This window comes from Mesoplodon bidens (assembly GCF_964165515.1).
Source record: "Mesoplodon bidens genome assembly, chromosome: 1".
NCBI lineage: Eukaryota > Metazoa > Chordata > Mammalia > Artiodactyla > Ziphiidae > Mesoplodon > Mesoplodon bidens.
Window position 1 is genome coordinate 155,725,852 of NC_138176.1, and position 24,475 is coordinate 155,750,326.

Here is a 24,475-nt window from a genome sequence, read left to right on the forward strand (position 1 = left end):
AAAAGACAGTAAATGATTGAAAAAATACAAAAAGTAGAGAATGTTCAACTAAAAAAAGTGAGTAAGGTAAAAATTCTAATTTTTGCTTCAAGTTTCTCTATATCTAACATGATATAAGGTTTTTTTTTTTTTTTTTTTAGTCTCTTTTTGTATTCATCATTACTTTGGATTAAAAACCAAATTTCCTTTACAGAGATACATTTTGACTTTGAATGAATTTTATCTGAAATGTAAAATTCTCTAGATAACACCTGAAAAAAATTAATTTTTATGTTACTGATGAGAAGTTCTTCCACTGTAGACTTAAGATTTCAAAGCCAGCTAGGTAAATGTCTCAGGAATTATTTTGATGAAACTGAAGAATCCAAGTATATTCCATTATAAGGCAAAGTAACAAACAGTTATTCCCAGTGCCCTTTAAATCAACAATTACTGCAGTATTATCTTCCTTATTCCATCTTCATTTAGCAGAAATCATACCATTTAAAATCAAACTGGTACATGCATCCATTCACTTATCGTCCAATCAAAATTGAATTACCTGTCAACAGAGAAGTACACTGACAAGTGTGAAACCATTTGACCATGTTATATTTTAATCTGCAGAGACAAAAATGACAAGCAATTTATTTACATAAAACTGTACAAAAGTAAATTAAATTATGTAAAGTATTTCATAAATAGTTGGACTGGACGAGTGTTTAATACATTTTGCCATGTTTAGCATAGTTGCGTGCATAGTGACTCATAGTAAACGATGATAAATTGTTCTCTGCTTCACTATCAACATCCAAGTAGCAGAACAATAGTCAATGATTAACATTACAAACGGATCGTACCACACTGAATGCAAGTGCTTTAAAATGTAGGAAAAATTGTCTGAAAGTAAACCCTAGGTAGCTGAAAAATGATGCCTTCCTCCAGATGTTATATATACCTCTGCCCAGGTCACAACTAACAAGCTTTACAATACTCATGATCATCTTCACTCTTTTTTTTTTTTCCTTAAGGACACATTGTATATTTATTACTGATACAATATACCTAAAACTACTGAGATCTTCAGATTTCTCTTGCCTGTTTTAGGATAGGTGTTTGATTCTTTGATTCTTGACAGTTTCTTCTGGTCTCTGTGTTTTATTTTCCTATAAGACAGCTTCCTAGGGTAGCCTTTCAGCCAGACATCTTCATTACCATCTTAGTTTTCTTCCCATAAAAATAATGCCTCCCTTGTTTTCTGAAACTCAGGAAGCAGGCCAGTCAGAAACCGTAATGATATCTGGAGGTTCAGAATGAGCATTAGATTTTAGACTGAAGCTACAGACGTTTTAATACACGTAAATTTATATAGTTACTCAGTTTATAAATGCATCCTAATGTATAATGCATGCAAACTTCACTTGAGCTTCTTGTGTACAGAAAACAAATATGGTTTATATACTGTACAACCAAAGTGAAACAGCAGTTAAAAGAAAAATAACAACAAAAAAAGAAAGAATAGAAATTGTAAATCAATATTTTACCTTGCAAAATGGACTGACTTCACCCCTGATAATCTCTGCATTACTATTACAATAAATGTTTTAGCCTTCTAGACAGAATTAAGCAGCCCATATAAATTTTGTTTTATGAATGAATGATATTTAAAACTGTTCCACTATCTGAGTTTGTCAGAAGGCAAATTTTTAATATATTATTTATTATTTTCAGAAAATAAACATGGATAAATATACAAGATCAAAAAAGGTGAGAATAGCCCATTTCCCCTCATTGTCCAAACCCAACAACCGTTTTTTTACCATAACAACAGGTATAAAAGGCACAGTTGCTTATTTTGCATTCACTCATTTATTATTTTTTTTGTTTCTTTTTATTGATTTTTTTCAAAAGCACTCTATATATGGAGTGGCACCAGATTTAACCTATTCAAAATAAAAGTCATACAAACACAAAATATATTTCTGTGTCATGCCAACTCATTATAATAATAAACATATTATGATAGCTAATTCTACTAGAATTACTGCAAATACAGTACACTGAATTTTATTCTTTCATACCCATTTTAGTTCTAAAGAGGCTCACAAGTTAAATGAGAATGACATGGCTGACTTGAATGTTGTGCAGACGTCATTGGGGAATGTGGATCCAATTAATCCAAAGAGCCCATATGACCCGTATTAGCTTTATAGACAACATAAGGGTTTTAAGATAGAGTGAAATGAGCTATCTAATGGTTCAAGTGTCTCATGAAAGAAAGAAAAAAATGTATTAAAAAGTTTGCTGCACACATGTGTTATGAAATTGAATATTTCCTTTGTAACGTGCAAGAAAAAAATATGTATACATTTCATAAGAATCTTTAGAAGTATTTTGTCTTAATAGGTACTTACAGATTATACAAGGCAGAACTGCTTTAATGCAGTTTCCTAACAAAGTACTAGAATTGTATCTTTCCATAATGTAAATAATAATCAAACATAAACATGTTCAATTATTGATATTTTAGTCCAATGTTTTTGTTTCTTCAATTACATATCTTCTTTCATCCTAACTATTACACATAAACTAACATCAAGATGAAAACTCCATTTAAGAAAGAGCATAAAGAAATGACCCCAAAAGAGTACCCCACCAAACAGAGAAGTGGTTTCCAAAGATAAACATTTGATGACCTATAGTGAATTAACAACCTATATTCCAGGCTGCTTCATGTTGTAGTCTGAGAAATATTGCAAAGCATGAAACTATCCAGAGCTACATAGTTTCTACAGTTCGCTACAGAGCCATCAAGGCTATGCCTTAACCAGGTTACAAACATTCAGTGATGAGACGGTTTGCTTTCTTCACCCATTATCCTCTAGTCTGTCCCTGGATCGTCACTTTTTCTGAATGTCCCAGCTCAATTTCCAATTGTATTAAATTATCCTCTGTAGAGGAAGTGACTCAAAACCTGCATATTCTGTTTCTTTATATTACACTGAAAAAAACTGCATATTTTCCAACTTTGAGATGTGTATACCATGAGACATGTCACTGCCCAGAACTCATTTCCTTCTTGTTTACTCTGGCTTGGTTTTAGGAGATATGTCAAATAATGTTCAAATCACATTAGTGAGTAAGTCTTTTAGGGTGTCACCTTGTTTCAAAGTCGTGAGTCTCAAAATGTGCCATTTGCACAGGATTGAAAATTAATGCACTTTTGTTAACATGGAAGAGTGCACTGAACACGTAAAAAATGCACTTGGTGATTTGAAATGTGGATAAGACTAACAAGCATAACCTGACTCTACAATGACTATAGTGAGCTTAAAGACTATATGCTGATGTATCTTTCTTTCCCTACCTACCCACAAATATGATTTTAAAAAGTAAAATCTTCCCTGATAATATTTGTGAAACTAAACTTTAACCTCAACTAATTGTCTATTTTAATACCAAAAATATGTCTTATTGACTTTTCATTTTCTGAGCTTTCAAAGAAAATCCATTTTAAAAGAAAATGCACACTTTCTGGGTATAGAGAAAATGTAAAATAAACGTGTTTGAGGGCTTCTGTGCATGCCTGGGTTCAGTGACTTTTGTTACTTAATGGATTTCCACATCAAGACCAAATCTACTTCACGATTTCCCTGATCTGCCGTATGATCTTCAGCCTGTTAATGACACAATTGTTCCAGTTAGTTGATAATAGTGGTGCTGTTCTGAAATATATATATATATATATATATATATATATATATATTTTACAGCTTATAACTAGTGTAATTGATACATGTGGTCAAGATTATGTATATACTAAGAATATTCAATACAGGTATGGGATTGAAGTTGATGCTCCTGACTTGAGAAAAACAACATATGCCAATTTGGGACTGCAATCTCCAACCGGGTACTGTTTAGTTTTCAGCCTTTGTTAGAATATTAAAGCTGTGATCCTCCCCCAAATGCTGCTTCTAGAGTTCCCCTCTATAAGGACTGTACCTTTAGAAGGACTCTATCATTTTTGAGGGATTGCCTTCCATGGTGATTAATCATTTCTGATCACACGTCTGAAATATATTTCACCTGATCTGCTTTCTTTTGACCAACTGCATGACATTTGAACTAAATCAAAGTGACTAAAATCATACTTCAGCTTAGGGATAATGAGAGTGTGTTGTGTTCTGCTAATCAGGCTTGTTACCATGAAAGAAACTTGCAACCATCTTTCTTGTTTGTTTGTTTGTTTTCTGGAGGGTGGTGGGAAAGAGAGAGAGAGTGTTGGGAGTCAGTGAGGGGGCTAGACATGCAAGTGACAAGGATGGTTTCTACATTGTATATTACAATCAGGCTAAACAGTATCATTCACTAAAGGCCCGATCTGGAGGCAGAAGTGGCAGGCAAAGCTTTGTCTCTTTGGTAGCCCCTTCTTTCTGATTACAAGGTTTTGTTTTGTAAGGTTTTTCACCCCTTATCCTCCTTCTCATACATGAAAAGAACTTTGCTGTTGCTTCTTTATAGCCTACAGGTAAACTTCTCTTCTAGTGAGAGTATTGACAGGAGATGGCTTGTATTCCCCTGTTTTTGTAAGGGGAATATCCTCAGTGTTGGCTTCCTCATTTTTGCTGAAACTAGCTGCACTGAAGGTCTCATAGGATGAGGTCAACTTTTTGTTCAGGAGGTTTCTGTTGCGGTCGCCCATGATGGCGGCTTCGCCATTTGCCAGCTTTTCCTGGCTTCCTCGTTCATCAACAGGCATGAAAGTGGATAGTTTGGGCTGGCTCTTCTTCCTCTCTGGAGAAGTGCGGACGGGCATCCAGCAGGAGTCCGAGTGGCCATACTCATCACACTCACGGGTACACTTCCCAGTTAGGGCTACATCTGGAAGAGGTCTTGAATCTGAAATTCAAGGAGAAGGAGCCATTAAAGTTGGCCATTTCTCAATAGGCCTTCCTGACCTATATAAAATTGGAGGATATATATATATATATATATATATATATATAATATACATTTATATAATATATATATTACATATATATTTCCTTTACCATATTATTTCCCTTTTTTCAACACCCTGCTGTTCATCATCTCATAGAACAGTTTTTATTTCATATCCAATAAAGATAAGGTTTTGCAAAAACATCAAATATTATAGAAAGAGAGGAATGGACAAACTGATAAATTTAAGTGTGTAGAACAAACAGGTATATATGCATGTGTTACAGAACAGGTACATGTGCATATTCTCAAGTAGAAATAAAGTACACATGTATATTTGTATGGGTACAAATTTTTCCACATGCATAAGAAAAGTTATTGAATCCAAAAAGTTAATTTTCTGTATTTATAAATTATCCCAGAAATCGTGTACCTTTGCCAATTGGATTTCTTCCTGCTTCTACATTATTCATAGAATGCAAATATGCAAAACCTTATAGTAAAAATACATTATAAAACTCCAGGGTGACTCAGAAGTAGAACCTAAATCGACAGCACATTAATTATGTGGTTAAAAAGTAAAAAAACAAAGTACTAGTGGGTTCCAAGTGTGAGCACACTAGCAGTATCACCACCTACCCCACTCTAGCCCACACGCTCCTGCCTCCCACCTTGTTAATGACCTAATGTGTGCTGTAGGATACTCCGTTGAGTGTTCACATAGAAATACATCTGCCAGTGTGTTTGCTGAACGGAAATATTATATGAAATGGAATGTATTGGGTAAATCGAGTCAAAACTTCTACAATTTTGATGAAATGGCATGTATTCTTAATTAATGGTGTTGCCTAATGGAGTAGGAAATGTCTGTCTTCTATTTCTATAAACCTAAGTTATATCATTATATGTGTCTGTCTTTGGAGAATAGTTATATATTTTCTTACTATTAAAAATACTTTTTTTTTAACAAATTTTGTTTTGGTTTGAAAAAGAGAGTGAGAGAGAGAAAAACCTGCTTCATCTCAACAGATTCTAAGAAAACTACCTCTAGGGTTTTATTTAATATATTTTACAGTTTCTTTTATTACCAAAAAAAGAACATAATATGACTAATATGACTATGATACAATTTATATCATTCGGTACCTTTTTATTACAAGGCTTGGGACTTAAAAGACTGACAAATTAACCTCTGCAAATATATTCACAACAAATGAAATCAGTGAGATTTGCATATGCATCCTGGGTAGACTTGGTTTAAAATAGAATAGGGGGTTATTTAAATTATATCCAATATATTTAAACCCTCTGCTTTTGCCTCCACGCACCATCCCCTGTAGTTTGTAATGATATTCCTATTTGATTATCATTTGTATAAGGATATTTTTAGAATTTTTCCCCTGTCAAAACTCCTAAATCAAGGCAGTCCAATACTGCAAGTCACTTTTTCCCTACAGTAATGGGTGGATAACTGAAATATTGACATTTGTCAGCTCATTGATTTTTGAACCACTGTGACCTGAGGCTTTTATGCTGTGTTCTCAGAGTTCAGCAAGGAAATCCCATTATTCTTCACAGGAAATCTAGAATTACTTTTCTCTTTTCCAAAGGTAAACTGCAAAGATAATTATTTATTGTAGTTGCAAATGCTGCTATTTGACTTTTAAGTGAGCAGATCCTATTAATTTTATCATTAAAAAAAGCACTTTTCTATTTATCTTTTTGTGCTAAGTTCCCTCTGTCTCTTAAACACAAATTTTAGATGCATTTTAAAAATCAAACTATTGACAAATTTTGTGAATGTTTTTTGGAATCTGATCAGTTTAAATGAGCAAATTGAGTTCTTTGGGAATATTTCTTGTCTTGGGATACTTTGCTTATTTGAAGCTGACCTAAATTATTTGAACAGACCAAAAAAAAAAAAAAAAGAAAGAAAGAAAGAAAAAGAAAGAAAGAAAGAAAGAAAACCTTATAAAAATGCAAAGTGTGAGATCAGATCTACTTTTTACTCTAAACATTCTTTTTTTTTGTCACTGCTTAAATAAATTCAAGCTTTTCTTTTTTTTTCTTATGCCTACCAGGGTAACAAGACAATAATCAGAAATTTAGCTACTGAAATAGGAAAAATCTCTACAAATGTGATTGTCATTCCCTGCAGAACTGTCCCAGAATAGTCTCCAATCATCTCTCTATATTTACTTAAGTCTCACGTAATGTGACAGTTTACTTACACAGTGACTTACACAGGTTGCTGCTCTTTGGGGATTAATTTGTGTTTCCTGTTTGAAATTCATAGCACCTTGTTTTTCGTTTGTTTGAGATGCATTTAGGGATAACTCATCGAGCTACCTTAATACTTTAACACCTCTTCCCACCAGTTATACTTAACTTGTGCGCCTTGAACTCCCTGTAGCTCATAAAAAAATATATATTCATTTAGATTGACTCAATTTCCAATCAACTAGGAGTGAGATACTCTTCAATTCATTCCCTCAGCCTTTACTTCATAGTCTAGGTTATAAGCATGACTTTTAATAAGGATCTCCTGTCATTTCCAAAGTCAATGACTTGATTGGGGACCACAGTGGAAGTTGACAAGACTAATTGGTTGAGACATGTTGCAGTATTTATCATCAAATTTAGAAAATAATCAAGAAAGGCTATAAGAGATTCATCACAAGCAATCAAAACTTCCAATCTTGATGACTCAAATGAATCCTCAAAAGAAATGTTAATGATTAACAAACACAATTTATATTATGATGCAATCTATTAAAGGAAGGCATGAGTGGAATTGTATTTTTCTGTGTTTCTGTATTTTCTTATTTTAATTATTCAAGTAGATATTATATATATATATATATATATATATATATATATATATATATATATATTTTAAAAGACAAAAGTTATATGGGGTCTTACAGAATCATCAATGCACTTTTTTTCTCTTTTTTATAAAAGATATACTCTTAAAATGTCCTATTTGTTGTGGGATTACAGAGGCAGATCTTCCATAAATAGTAATCCTTCTTAGTCTTTCAGTCTTCCACTGAAGAAGGTGTTCTGTGATATCTAAGAACATTATTTCATGCTTTAGTTTAGTATTCTTCCCTTTCATTTTGACCTGAGTGGAAATGGAAAATAGTTAATCAGAACTCTGTTTACTTGGTATTGAGTAAATAAATTTAAAAAGTAAAATGTTCTGTATTGAAATATAATGGTATTCTTTTATCAGCATTTTCCATAACCAACTCAGTTCCTTAGAGGTTCCCCCCTACACACACACTCAGTCATATCAAATCTTGAGAGGACTGGAAGTAGAAATGGTATTCATTAGCTCTTGTTGTTGCTTTAGCATCATTTGCAGAGTTCTCCATTTTTACCTAGTTATGCTATTTACTAGAAACATTACATACCTTTAGAAAGTTAAAGTCCTTTCTTAGACATAAAGTTAATTTCCCTCTCGAAAGTAGACAGTTTTCAGCCATCATAATATCAAACAATGTATAACACATAAAATACTTCCTCACATTTCCTCACTTTTACTTATCACCTCAACCCAACAGCAAGGAGGATGGAAACAGTGAGGGGTCCAGACTACGGAAGAGCTGAGGCCAAAGAACAAGTGTTTTGACTTTCACTTTAGTGTTTTCCATAATACCATATTGCTTCTTCTTAAAATGTAACAGCAGAGTTATTTAGAGGTCAATTGCTGCTACCCACAGCCATAAGAAAAAGCTAGAGTCCCCAAAGAAAGAGAAAAAAATATATATCTGACGATCACAGGAAATAGATGCCACGAAGACACAAATTTTACTACTTAATGAAAAAAATAATAATTCAACCTTTTTAAAACTATACATTTCCTAAAGTAGAGGTAATTATAACTAATTTATGAAGTCAAGTTCTTTGTCTGAAAAGAAATGTATTTGCTCTTAAGAGGCAGAGAGATGAGTGGGTGGTGAGAAGATACTGCTGCAATGACCTCAGCAAGTAGCGCAGACAATACGGAGCATCATTAGAAATAAAAAGGAAAGCCCAGATTTACGGAGGCATTTGATGTTTCCAGAAGCTGTCCTACACAATTCAGAAGCCTTTAGAAGTATCATTATTATAGGAGAGCACTGGAATTGTTAAGACTCTTAAAGACAGCTCTGCACCAGTAAAGATTTTGATAGACTGAGTTATGCATTCTGCCAGAATCCTGGTCACCCATTCCTATTCCAGACCCTTGGCCTGGGGCTGAAGATATAAGGATATTTTCATTTCCTAAAAGAAGCATGAAAATGTTGCATTTAGTTTTTAAATATTTCCAAAGAGTTTTTCTTTGTTTTGTTTTGCTTTAAGCTCAGATACTTAAAGGTATATGCATCAATTGCTTATGTGTTTAATATACAAATAATTCTCTGACCGTATGAAATAAATGGATTGCTAATCAATGTGTAGACTCCAAGACAGTCACATCCTTCCTGTGCACTTAGCACATTCTTAACATTATTTGACAAAATTTTGCAAATAAAAAATTGTGCTATTCTCTTATTTTGAGGAGAAAAAAGCGCACACAGGCACCTTTTCCCTTATTCCTTTTTAAAGTACTTATTTCTCTCTTTATATGTCTTGACTTCCTGTTATCCAAGATTTCTTTTTCTAGAGACACACCTAATTCTGGTGGAATTTGGTGGACTACAAACAACTTTTACAAAAGGATGATCAACAAAAAAAGGCAGATAGGACTTCCCTGGTGGCGCAGTGGTTGAGAGTCCGCCTGCTGATGCAGGGGACACGGGTTCCTGCCCCGGTCCGGGAAGATCCCACATGCCACGGAGCGGCTGGGCCAGTGAGCCATGGCCACTGAGCCTGCGCGTCCGGAGCCAGTGCTCCACAACGGGAGAGGCCACAACAGTGAGAGGCCCGCGTACAGCAAAAAAAAAAAAAAAAAAAAAAAAAAAAAGGCAGATAAATCTGTTGATTTTCCAACAAATAATTTAATATTAACTTTGTTTTCTTTAGTCCAAATGAAAATACCTTTTTTATTCTAATGATTCAGTCAGGTGCTTTATTTTAAAATAGCTGTCAGAAAATGATTTATTTTTGCCTTATATAATAAATCTGAGAACAAATAATTACATAAATCTTTTACTGGGACATTATTATTATAGGCGATAAAGTTTAGGTGTGAGGGGGTGAGATCCAAAAATTGAGTACTGAGTCAGACTTGGCTTTTTTTATATAAATGACATAAAGATCCCTGCCTTTGATCTATTTGGGGAATTTGGGAAAGTTAAAGGTAAGCACATAACAGATCATGGAGAAGGTAGAAATCCCTGCCTTAGATAAGCAGTAGGTGATCCTCCAAATATCCCAACACTTTCTGGAAGAAGGGGAAATTTATAGTTTTGTGAGTAAGTTTTATCCAGTGCTACTACAAGGGGGTTAAGATTTCTACCTTGTATTCTAATTTATCATGAAATCACTTGATTCAACTGAATTAGAAGAGAATAAGGATCGCTTATCCAACTAACCCGTAATTCATTCTCAATTATACCTCTCCTGAGTGCTTCTCTCAAGACAGAGTGGAACTTGTGAAAAGAACAGATTAGGAGTCCCAGCAGTGGTGAGTGTGATTCTGATCCCATTATGTATAAGCTGTGTGACTTTGGATATAATTTCTTTGAGCCTCAAGTTCCTCATATGTGAAGTAATAATACTTACTCCCCTTGTATAATGGGGATAAATGAGTTAATGTATATAAAGTTTATATTGTGGTGGCTGGTGCCTTGTAGATTTTAGGTAAATAGTAGGTCACAGCCCCTGGAGAGATATAAAGAAGTATAGATTTTTTTTTCCTCTCTGCAGTCTTCCCTGAATGAATGGGTATTAAGGGAATAGGCTCCAGAACCAGGATCCCTGAACTCGAATCCTGACTTTGTCACTTAATAAGTATGTAATTTTAAACAAGTTACTTGATGCATTTAAATTTCCTCATCTTTATAAAGAGCATAAGAATGAATTAACTTCTTAGGATTATTGTGAGGATTTAATGTGTTAATAAAGGTAAAGTATTTGTAATAATTCTTGACACACAGTGGTCCCTCAGTAAATATTAGAAACTTCAGGCGCACAATCCCTTATCTGCAATTCAGTCCTCAAAATAGCTTTGAAAACCAAAAGCTTTTTTTTTTCTATAAATTTACAACAAACCTGACTTTCAGTACAAGGTTATTTTTCAATTTTATTTTTCTCACATAGTGTGAATATTTATATGTTTTCCAGGAGAAACAGTGTTTAATTAAGGACACTGTCTCAGACTCTTTGATCTTTAAAATAATATACATGCATGATATTACCTTTTCTAATATATGAAATATTCTAATTTTTAAGATTTATTTGTTTCCAAGGGTTTCAGATAACTTACTCTGGACCTAGTAACAATCATCAGTCAAAAGGGCATATATTTGGAGTTTCTTTTCCAATAGTACTCATGGATTTATGCTGATAGAGTCTGCAGTATGCCAGAGCTACCACCTACTTAGGAAAATACAGTGGCCACTGGTTACTCTATATCAGATGTTGCCCTTAACACTTCTTTATTAAGACTTTGGCAGTGAAGATTTATTCAGAATGTGTCATTATAGTTGCTCAAAACTGAAGGGCAAATGCTCTATTAGTTGCAGTTATCTTTACAACCTAAACAGATCAACCTCACAATTAATCGTTTTCATTTGAAAGAGACTTGCCCCTAAGATGTTGGGTTGTTATCTTGCTTTGCCTGCATAGGCCACAACATAAAAAACAAACAAACAAACAAAAAAAAGAGCTCCATTTTAATGACGTTAAAAATTAGCAATAAGCTAAGACTAAGAGGTTGAAAATCAAGAAAAGACAACAAAAAGGAGGGTGCACCTCACATGTGGTACACCCTTCAGAGATTAAAAACAATGAGACAGGGCTTCCCTGGTAGCGCAGTGGTTGAGAGTCCGCCTCCCGATGCAGGGGACACGGGTTCATACCCCAGTCTGGGAAGATCCCACATGCTGCGGAGCGGCTGACCGCTGAGCCTGTGCGTCTGGAGCCTGTGCTCCACAACAGGAGAGACCACTACAGTGAGAGGCCGCGTATCGCCAAAAAAAAAAAAAAAAAAAAAAGACATAAAAGCGATCTAGCATACAAACTATGCAGACTTTATGATGTATGTACATGCTTGTTTTAAGATGCAAAATAAGGCCAGATGTACCTCTCATCTTCCTATACACAGCCCTTTGGAGTGTGACATCACTGCCCCTACTGTCGAGATTCTATTTCCACAGCCCTTGAAGCTAGGCTAGCTTTGACAACTAGAGTGATACTGTGCAATTTCCAGGAGAGGTCTCAAGAGTCCTAGCAGCTTCTGTTTTTGCCCTTGGAAAACTGCCGTCTCCATTCTGACAGAAAGCGTGATCTAACTTCTTTGAAGATGAAACACTTTTTGAGAGACAGACTAAGTTACCTCAGTTGGCCCAGTGGAGCCTACCCCCAGCGAAGCCCCCAAGTAATGCAGCCACATGAGTGATCCAGGCAAAACTTGCAGAAGAAGCAATAGTCAATCCACAGAAGTATAAAAGTAATCAATCTTTGTTGTTTGAAGCTCATAAGTTGTGCTTGTTTGTTTGATTTTGTCTCTTTAGGGGGTGGGGAGAGTTCCTTGATGCAGCAATAAGTCACTGAGATCATGATCATGGACATACTATATTATCTGCAGTAAATCAAAAAACAGCCTGAGATGTGGCAACAATATATTCTACTTCTTTTGTCTTCTTATCATGGGCAAAAAACTGACCAATATTATGGAAAGCATAAACATTTCAGGGCTGTAAGCATATTTAATCAGTAGTTCAAGCAGAGGTCTCCCATAGAAAGCTCTGGAAATTTTGGTCCTGTAATTACAGGATTTCACTGCATTTTTCACCTAACAGTGCTCTAGTTCGGGCTGACATGCCAAGACAATATTAAAATGTTTAAACCTGTTTGAAAGCATCAGCAACTTTTCTCTGTACCTTAGGCTAAACTCAGTTAAACAGCAATTGAATGTATCTCAAGAAGCATTTACTGCCCTGAGGCTTAGACCACTGTCATTCTGAATGTGGTATTAGCATATACAGTGGAGACTGCAAGCCAAGTCTCAAGCAGTCCTGCTGAATCAACTCAAACATGATTCTGCTGGTTGGTACATGAAAACTGCACTACAGCAGAAAAATGTATGGTGCCTGCTGGAGAGTGATCTATTTATGCACATCAGAGATGGGGCTTTACTTTGATTTCCCTATTCACGAATGCAAAATTAGAGGTGGTGGAGGTTAAGGGAGGAGAGTGAAAGGAGAGGAATTAAGTGCTGGAAATGAGAAGATGCTCCAAAATTGATCAGAAGAGTTTATAAAACCCAGAATAACATTGGGGACACTTATTATACAAGTTAGCAGTTGATCATCCCACTGAAAATAGACGAAATTCTGGTTGTGTGGGCCATTCATGTTTATTTTTCCACTGCAATAATCAAAGCTTTCATGATTTTTCTTCTGGTCTCCTGGGTTTCCTTAAATTAGAAATCATTTGCTTTCAGTGTCATAGACTAATAATCTGATGAAAAGTGGAAGTATTGCCTCCCTCCATAAAGCATGTGCCCATAAAATCCGCATAAAATTTCAGTGGGGTTCAAGATATCAGAGTAAGGGTTTCAGCATCCTGGTGGATGGAAGAAAGAAGGGTGCATTTTTATACTGACACCTTTTTTCATTTGAGTTTAAATCACTGGTTAAGAAAATATTTAACAAATCAACATTCATCCTTGAAATATAGAAATTTACATGTGGTAAATAAATTGCCATTCAAACAGTGACAGAATGATTTAAAATAAACAAACCAAAAAATAAATTCTGAAACACGTATTTAGAAGTAAGGAAAATAATTTAGGTTTGATTATGTTAATATTGTACATAGGTCTTTTAAATGCCTAAATCTAAAAACCCCCAACAAGTTATAAGGCTTTGTATTAATAGCAGATTCATACTTGTGGGTGGATTTTATTGATTGCTGATCACTAACTTGAAAGGTATTTTCTTTCCTAGAATCTACATCCAACATTTACACCGTTGTCTTTTTTTTTTTTTTTTTTGCGGTATGCAGGCCTCTCATTGTTGTGGCCTCTCCCGTTGCGGAGCACAGGCTCTGGACGCGCAGGCCCAGCAGCCATGGCTCACGGGCCCAGCCGCTCCGCGTCATGTGGGATCCTCCCGGACCGGGGCACGAACCCGTGTCCACTGCATGGGCAGTCGGACTCTCAACCACTGCGCCACCAGGGAAGCTCTACACCGTTGTCTTGAATTGCCAGCAGCTGGATCTTCACTAACCATGAGAAGGGAGATGAATAGGTGAATTATTGTCATTAAGGAACTTTATACAAAATAATAATGATACAGATGAGTTTTTTTTAATTAATAAAATGTGTTAGCCACTGTACATTGGTTTTACATACAGTAAAGTGTGAAGTGGGTGCTTCTAAAAGAGTTGCAAATATCAATTTAGAGTCACTTTCCAGTAATGATCTCAAATCTTCAATGTTTTCAATACTGGCTATAAAATTGTAAAATATATATCCTCAATAAATATTAACATTGTCTTTAGGAATGGATATTTATTCTAAAATAATACATAAAGGCTCTATTAACTGTAAGAATATTATCTTTGGATTGTAGTCTTGAAGGCAGTGCCCATTTTATCTTTGCTTCTCCATATAACATATAATTCTATACAAATCAAAAAGCTGAAAAAAGGAAACTGGAAAAATCAATTAAAGTATATTTTCTCAAACCTTCTTTCCTCCCATATAAACCATGATAAAGCATTTTTTTAATTGAAGTACAGTTGATTTACAATATTGCATTAGTTTCAAGTGTATAGCAAAATGATTCAGTTATACATATATATATTTGAATTCTTTTACAGTATAGGTTATTACAAGATATTGAATATGGTTCCCTGTGCTATACAGTAAACACTTGTGGTTTATCTATTTTATATGTAGTGGTGTATATTTGTTAATCCCATACTCCTAATTTATCCCTTCCACTTTCCTCTTGGGTAACCATAAGTTTGTTTTCTATGTCTTTGAGTCTGTTTCTCTTTTGTATATAGATTCATTTGTATTATTTTTTAGATTCCACGTGTAAATGATATCATATAATATTTGTCTTTCTGCATCTGACTTACTTCACTCAGTAAGTGGTGAATTAATGCTGATGGAATCTAGGTCCATCCATGTTGCTGCAAATGTCAATAGTTCATTCTTTTTTATAGCTGAATAATATTTCATTGTGTGTGTATATATGTGTGTGTGTGTGTGTGTGTGTGTGTGTATCTCACATCTTCTTTATCCATTCCTCAGTCGATGGACATTTAGGTTGCTTCCATGTCTTGGCTATTGTAAATAGTGCTGCTGTGAATATTGGTGTGCATGTATCTTTTTGAATTAGAGTTTTCCTCTTTTACAGATACATGCTTAGGAGTGGAATAACCGGATCATATGGTAGTTCTATTTTTAGTTTTTAAGGAACTGCCATACTGTTTTACATAGCGGCTGCACCAATTTACATTCCCACCAACAGTGTAGGAGGGTTCCCTCATGATAAAACATTTTTTAAAGTGAGAAGTTATGAAATAGGTTGTATAATAAGTAGCTGGTGTTAAATATCTAAACATTTAATGTGAACATGTTAAATATTGAAACAAATTAATTTAGTATTTGGGAATGTTTTAAAAAGAAAGAGAATCACTGCAGTGGCCATAATGTGATATAATTTTTTTCTATGTATTTTTTCAATGCATTATTTTGTGTGAAAGTCTAAAGTCTAAAATAGACTATGTTAAAGCTCAAATCATGTATGAAATAGAACTGTAACATAATATGATTATTTTTTGCACAGAGGAAAATCATAGCAATTTAGATTTACTAAATATATTACTTTATTAATTTTTTTCTAAATGTGGCAAAATCACAACACCTGTTCATTTTCTCCTTCAATGTAGTGATCCTGAGAAATTATCCAATTATTCTAATGATATGGCCATTTTAAAAACACATTCTCAAACTATTTGCATGGGAGTACCTATTGAAATATTTATCATACAGAAAGCTTATCTGGTTTAAAATACTCCTGTAACAAGAAGCTGTGTTGTAACAGAATTCTATTAGTTATTACGATTCGGGAGAAAGATAGAGTTCCTCCTTTGTGTTCCTTACTGAGGAAGGTTTCACAAAAACCCTGAGTTCTGAAGTACTTTTGAGAGATGAGGCTCTGAAAGGTTTTTAGTAGGAGCTGAAACAATATTTATGGGGACAGTTTAAAAACTGTTGGAATGCTGGCTCCTTAACTCTGGTCAATAAGTTGATCAGTTAAACTAAAATTGGCAACCACGATTAGGACCAAAAGAGTGTTGAAGGGCTTGGGAGCTTAGAGCAGGTAAATAAAAGGAAAAGGAAGGAAATGATCTCTGATGAGTAGCAAACAGGACTCAATGAGCAGTTCAAGTGGGGGAAATCAATGAAGCAAAACTGGATCAGTTTGCTTCATTGATTTTTGCTGCTCATTGAAATGTTTTCCTTTATTTACTTCCTATTTCTTCAGAGAGCGGCAAAGTCTTACTGTTGAATCTCCCTGTGAGCCTGTGATGAGCAGATAAGCAAGCTCTGGAGATCCTCTTATGCCTACATTATACCTTGTCACGCTGCATGGATTCAGAGGCACTTCAAATGTTCCCTGTGACGCTGTAAACGCCTCACTGAGCCCACAACCTTACTGTGGTAGGCAGAAAGATGGTTCCCCTCCTAAAATGTCTACATCCTAGTCCCCAGAACCTGTGAACATGTTAGATCACAGGGCGAAGGAAAATTAAGGTTGTAGGTGGTATTAATTTTCCTGATAAACTGTCCTTAAAATAGGGAGATTATAGGCGGCTAGGATACAAACCAAAGAATGTGGACAGGCTCCAGAGACTGGAAAAGGCAAGGAAACAGATTGTCTCCTCAATCTTCCAGAAAGGAAGGCAGTGCTGCTGAGGCTTTGATTTTAGCTCCTGGAGACCCAGGGTCAGACCTCTGACTTACAGAACTGTAAGAGAATAAATTCTTGTTGTTTTAAGACACTGAGTTTCTAGTAATTTGTTACAGTTGCAATGACAACTGATACACACTCTCACCACTTCTCTGCTCAGAGTAAGACAGCATATATTTGGTCTTTTCTACCCATATTTCATCCATTGAAGGAAATGGAGTGGAAAAATTTTGATTTTCAAAGTTTTCATTGAGTCATGTTTACCTAATTTTTGAGTATCTGTTCAGGAATTTTTGTTTTTCACTTTTGAAAATTTTGCTACATTCTAGTATCTAATACTGCAAGTTATTTGTATCTGACCAATCAACAAAGTCCAGCAAAGTGCTAACAGCTCTCCTTTCTGAGTGATAACATCTTCCTCCTCCATCCCTCAGTGATAGCTGTCTCTGGGATTATTACCAGAGAATCCACTTTAAGTCATTCAAAATTTGGGTAGTGTGATTCCCAAGAAGAAAAAAGAAAGAGAATTTGGCATATCATATAAGAAGGAGAGCCAGGTACCAGGGTACAACCTTAATGATGGCTCCGTCACATTATTATGGTGCTTTTGTGACTTCCTGATATTTATTACTTGTGTCACATTTGTCTGTTTGTCCCGTTCCCTCTTAGTAATTAGCAGGAGAGTACCTAATTAAAAAGCACCCTTATGATAGTTTTAAGAACAGTAAGTAGAATAAGTCTCTCCCTACTTCAAAACACTCTTCTATAAATTTTGGTATACGTTTCAAACTTTGTATTTTTGCACAGAAGTTCCTTCAGGATCAGGGTCCTGCCTACCTCTTTCCATTCTTATATGCTCCCATTTGCCACTTCAACAGATCTACTGTAGTTGTCATTTCTAGAAAGCCCCTTGCTGTTCCGTGTCTTCATAATCCTAATGTGTTGCTTCTTCTGCTATTCTTTGCCTTGTCATCTGTCTCCCACAAATCCTTCAAAATCCATTTTCAGCATTTCAACTTTGAGATTTCTTCTAACCAGGCTAATTCTGACTTCTCTTTTCCTCTGTAGTCTGCATCCTATGCCTGTCTCTACCACAGCATTTAATGTATTGCACTAAAATCTGTTACCCACTCATGTGACTTTTTCTGTAACATGTAACTCCCTGTGGCTAGGTTTCACAAGTTACTTAACTGTGTACTTGGGATGCTAGCACCAAGCCAGTCACATGCTCAATAAGTGCCTTTTGAATGGATGGATCAAAAACAGGTAGGGAAGGCTTTCCTGGTGGTGCAGTGGTTGAGAGTCTGCCTGCCAATGCAGGGGACATGAGTTTGAGCCCTGGTTTGGGAGGATCCCACATGCCGCGGAGCAACTGGGCCTGTGAGCCACAACTACTGAGCCTGCGATTCTGGAGCCTGTGCTCTGCAACAAGAGGCCGTGGCAGTGAGAGGTCTGCACACCACGATGAAGAGTGGCCCCCGCTTGCCGCAACTGGAGAAAGTCCTCACACAGAAAAGAAGACCCAACACAGCCAAAAAAAATAATTAATTAATTAATTAAAAAAAAAAACAGGTAGGGAGACATATTGCATGTCATCCCTGATGATTCTGTCTAATTCCACAATGGCCACAGGTAAACGGAGGATAAGGACATATGTTAATTACAAACACAATGTAATTGGCCAAGAACAGAAGGTGAAGTGTTTCAGTATGTGCAGATCTGAATTGATTTCTTTACTACTCACTCTCCTTACCCTCTTTCAGAGCCTGTCCTATAATCTCTAGTTGAGGTTTGCTTTCCAACAGAACAATGGAATTGATTGAAATAACCCATGGATATATTTTACAGAACAAAATGCAGTCCTCATCCTCAGCCTGGGACAGGCTACTGGGGTTACTGGAAGCAGTAGTGGATGCAAAGTAAAGTCTAATGGGAAAAGCCTATACTAAGTGGTCACAAGGCTATACATATGAACTAATTTGTTAAGCTTCTTTGCTCATGGGTGGTAGCTATTTTATAGTTAGTTTAATGTTTTAAGGACCACTGGTTGGCAAATCTTTCAATAATAAACTTGGGAAATAAAATTTATTTTTGGCTTATACACAGCTTGTATCATAGAAGAAAAATTTCAAAGCATGGAGTCATGAAGGAGAGGTATTCTATGTGATGTAAAATGAAAAGAAGAAAGCTCTCTTCTCTCATTCTTGTAATGTGGGTGTATTTTAATAGGAACTATTGTAGACAATATACCTACCTATTTTAGTTCAATAAATCTTATTTGCCTTTTCGTAGCAACCTGATGGGTACATGTTAAGTGAGTAGGATCATGGGCAATTTACATCAGTGCTTTTCAAACAGAGAATCATGATCCTTTGGTTGGTGGTTGAACCCACTTACAAAGTTATAACCAGCTTACACCATATTCACATTATTTTGTAAATATTTTGTTGTAGTTTTTAAAAAGTATGTGTATGTATATTTATATGTGTGCACTCAGTCCCTATGTAAAATAAATATTTTATTCTGGGTCACACTGAATCTATAGTTTAAATCATATCATGTAGAAATCTGTGTATTTCTGGCTACTTCTGAGTAAGCTATATTATGTGATATTTAATACAAAATATAATTTTGTATTATATTATGCAAACAATGTCATGTGAATTTTAAATTATATTTTTATCTGTCATTTCAAATTGTAATTCAGAGACTAAAATTTTATCCTCATTAAAAAGGAATTCAGATAACTCAACAAATAAGAGTTAGTCACATCCTCAATAACCACTTCAGGAAGTCTACTGTAAATACAGTTTCTTACCTTGAGACATTCTGAATTTACAGTTAATTCCCTAGATTCCAATTTTCTAAAATTATGTGTAATCATGATGATCCTTCTCATAATCCACTTAAATCCTCTGATAGACTTTGATAGACTTTGATTTATATCATTCAGCAAAATGGCAACAGACCCTTTAAAAAAGGAAGACTTAATATGACTTCTTAAAGTCATATAGACATTAAGATGTAGGACACATTTAAGCTGTCTAATTGTACCGCTGGTCTAATGCCTAAGTATTAATCTGTCACAATGTCAAATTACATACAGTTAGGGCTTTTTTTTTTTTTTTTTAGTAAAACGTTTCTGTGCTTAACAAACTCGTAGGGCAAAAAAATTCAGGAGTGCAATTAAATTAGAATGTCATCTCTTCTGCAGATGACTTAAGAAAAGCATGAATCAGAACTTAACAGTCAACATAATTTCACAGATAATCGTGGCAAAATTATGGTAATGCAACAACGCAGAGTACAGTGAGATTAGCAGAGAGTGATGATCAACTATTTATCTCTACCTTCTGCCATGCATGCTCTTATTTAAGTCTCTCTCTCTTTTTTTTTTTTTTTTTGCCAATGTTTTCAGTTTTTACTTTGCCAGCAGTGGGCATCGCATAGAAAAGAGGTTTCATGGTGTAAACAGATTTTTCCATGTGTTCAATGAATTAGCTTCACTGGCTCTTAGGCAAAACAGACTGGCTGGCTGGAATTAATTTTAACAAGCTTTTGTGTTTTGCCCAGGGTCTTGTACAATTCAAATGAATCAATCCTATACCAAAAAAAAAAAAAAAAAAAAAAAAGATAAAACTACAAGTATTGTAATGAAAATCATCACTAAAGCATATGCTTTAGGAGTTTCCTTTAAATGACATAGTTAAAATTTATGTGTACTGTATTAATCATTGGATTGTACTCTGTGAGTACTTAAGTGAATTATTTGGTGGGAATCTTGCTATTTGTCAACCTTCTCTTTCTGCAAATAAGACAAGGACTAGTGGAATTAGGACTTGGCTATGACAGGACAGAGAAACTCAGAGGAAATTTCACTATACAGAGAAAATAAGAGACGGACTTTACTGCACAAAGCTGGAATGAAGTTTTCAGTTTCAGGGAAGATAGGTCACACTATTATGGTAACATAACCTGCGAAAGTAAATTCATTCATTCAAGAAATATTGATACATCAGGCAGTATTCTAAGACTACAAATATTAAGTCATCCAATGCTCACAGCAACCTTGTGGGGCAGGTGGTATATTGCCCCCATTTTACAGACGAGGAAACTAAGGCACAGAGAAGTTAAGTGAGTTACCCAAGAGTTTGCATATAGTGAGTGTTAATGAGGTTGCAAACCTAGACATTCTGACTTCAGAGCTATGCTTTTAACCACTATACCACACTCTCTCTCAATCAATAACACATCAATGTATTATAAACTCATGTTATGCGTATGAAAAAAGGCATATTTACCTAAGCTGAATTCAAGTAGAAAAGCATTTCCCTACACATAGAAGAAAGCTAGAAAAAGCAATGTCTCTGGACTTCAGATATAGTAGGAATCTCAACAGTTTTAGATTGAAATAAGGGGAACATTTTTAGTTGGGACAAACAGAAAGGTGAAAATTCAAGAAACGTGTGTAGAAGTTCCAGGGCCTGAATGACATTGGGACAGCTGTCCCTCAGTTGGTCTTTGAATACGATGAAGAATTTTGTATCTAAGTCAAAATCAGGATTGTAAACTACTATTTTGGTAAAAAGCCTCAAACTTCTACTATTATTAAAGCCATATTCAGCTAAGAAAAGGTTGTGTCTTCATAATATGTGTCCATTTTTAATTCTACATGGTAGAAAGACACCTCAATTATGAGGTTTTGGATCATTGTCATTCCAGAGACAGAAAAGCCGTGTTTGGAAACCACAGTGTGCTGGGCTGAACTTCTGAGAACAGGAGATGCTGAACCACTCCTTGGTGAACTGAATGTGAGAGTGGAAATAAAGGCTTTAAGAATAGAAAAAGAAGTATGGACAGTCATTTCCGGCAAACAAAGCACCAAAGAGATTAGGTAGGACATATTAATCACAATTGGGTTGGTTAAATTGGGAAAGAAAGCCTGACTGTACTGATTCTTGAGAGAAAATGAACATAAAGAGATATCTGGGTGATACTTATCTAACTTGATTCCCTGTATTAATCAGGTAAGTGATTAATATCCAAAATTTTAGATTATTTGAGAATATAGAGTTGCAACCCATGAAGCTGAGATTTAATCTGTAGGGATGGGGAAATCTATGTGTATTAAAATATAATGAGGTAAAGAGTGGTGTCTTTAAGTACACTTACATACCTCATACTTTTTCATAATGGCATCTCGGAGCAAAAAACCAGGGAACCATGCACAGTGTAAACTTTTACATTCACTTTGTGAAAACCTTTACTTTCATCTCTTCACTGGAGGGAATCAATGAATCAGAGTGATTAACACCCTGGGATCTGAGCAAAGGCAGTCTGAGTCCACTGTTCTTGCACTTACCAGCAATGTAACCTCCGGCAAATTACTTAACGGAGTCTATCGCATTGGGCTGTTATGAGGATTAAATGAGACAAGAGTGTTGAGTGCTTAGCATAAAGATCTACATATAGAAACACTTAGAATATATTTCTGCTGTTATCATCACTGTTACTCTAACTACTATGCTATGTATCTTTTCCACACATATATTTGAATGGGAGAATATTGATTCTAAATTATCAAAAATTATATATTTTTAATCAATGTCCTCTTTTCTTGGCATAATTTAAAGGAGTCAAAAGCTTACATTTTTAGAATATTTATCAATTAATTATAGAAAAACAATAGTTTTCACATATGAAAGATGATAAATTCATGTTTTTGTACTATAAATTATACTGCCAAATACATATGTTTAAAATAAAGCCCCAGAATAGTAGATTAAAAAAGACATCTTTTAATAAGTTTATTTTAAAATTATTTAAATTAATAAATGTTAAAAATGCATACTACAGGAAGCTTAGAAGAAGAAATGTAAACTAATTTAATTTCAAAGATTAGGTGTACATAAATTAGTGATTTGTCTGACAAGTAGCATTGTATTTTATAATTACTAGCTGTTCAATGTTAATTGAAACAATCTATTGTTACTTGCAAGTATATCATATTAAAGGCTATAATAATTAATACTCCACTTGACTAGGTATAATCTCTCATTTCCCCCAAAGAAACAATTTTTACATAATTATTATTTTGCTTACTTTAAAATCACATTTTTTTACTGCTTAAATCCTAATTTGCTGCTTTTTTTAATACTAGGACATGAAAAGATGGTAAAATTGAGAAAGTTAAAGAGATTATGTGTCTTCAACACAGTATAATCTCTGAATTATTACTTGGGTGGACTTTACAAGTGTATCAGCATTTAAAAGAAAAAAAAGTTTAAAGAATCTTTAAACAGATCAGAAAGTATAAAAGGTGTAGAATCCCAGTTAATGTGAATTAAATTATCTTCAAAAAGAGTGGGAAAAAAGTTAAGAAACAGCTTTCTGTTCTGCATGTTAACTAGCCTAAATAATGCAGAGCTTAAGTGCAAAAGCGAGAGAATTTAAAAGGGAAAACAAATATCTTGAGACTTGTCTTTTAAAGTAACTGTCAAGGGGAACTTCTCTTTCTGAATAAAAGCTAGCAGTGACTTAAGGGATTCATTTATCCTTTCGGCTGTATTAAGAAATGCCATTTAACTATTTAAAATGTTGTCCAGTCAAGATAAGGACTAATTATCTGCTCATGATATGCCTATATGGCTTCCAAAGAACACAACGGGATTTGGCATGATTAAATGCATTTAAGAATTTCAGTCAGGTTGAGAATACAGAATAAGATGATCTGAGAAGTATGACTAGTGATGCATTATTCATGAATATGGGAAACTAGTAAAATAAAATATGCTGCTTATGGTGTGTCCAGATAGTTAGGGCTAAATATTCCAAAATAGTCAGTATGAGATCTGCTTCTCTTTCTTTGCGTTAAAAAACTTCTGGCTAAATAGTGATTCAGATGTAATAATGATGATATTGAATATTTAACCCCAGGGCTACCAACCAAGAAGAAGCACTGTACACTTTTTTTCCTGTTGGGAAAGATATAATTAAACCTGCTATTTTGTAGATAACTAAAGAGATCCACATTTTTTTTCCTCTTACAAAATGGAACCACTTACAGATGAATCACCAAGCCACTATCATCATGCTAGATTTGTTTATTTTAAACTAACGTTTAAGTAACTGAAAATAAATAAATATTGATGTTTGATATGTCTTACCCTCTCCCTTGGCAGTTTTTCTAAATTGTTCAGTGTGTTTCCTATTTGGAGTTTGGGAGTGTTTTTCTAAATATATGGAAAACTAACAACAACTACAAATTCTCAACTAGTAATCATATTTTCCTGACTGTATCTCAAAAGATACAGGGACATAAAAAGTCCATAGAAATAAAATATCTTAAATAGCTAAGCATCCACAGAATATTACACTGCTGCTTGCTACAAACCCAAGATATCAGCATTAAATAAGTTATCTTTAATTATTTTTGAATTTTTAAGCAATCATTTACAGATTATAGT

General features: G+C 34.7%; 1 protein-coding gene across 6 annotated transcripts in view; it reads right to left on the reverse strand.

Moving 5' to 3' along the window:
• Positions 1 to 574: 574 nt before the first annotated feature.
• Positions 575 to 24,475, reverse strand: part of PCDH7 (protocadherin 7) — a 423,965-nt gene continuing 400,064 nt past the window's right edge. For 3 of the 6 annotated variants that reach the window (XM_081246613.1, XM_081246612.1, XM_081246611.1), the window contains one exon: positions 575 to 4,881. In XM_081246613.1, the coding sequence (XP_081102739.1) occupies positions 4,505 to 4,881 (377 nt within the window). In that variant the 3' untranslated portion in view covers positions 575 to 4,504. The remainder of the gene's footprint in view (positions 4,882 to 24,475) is intronic. The other 3 variants (XM_081246614.1, XM_081246616.1, XM_081246615.1) reach the window with 2 other exon arrangements.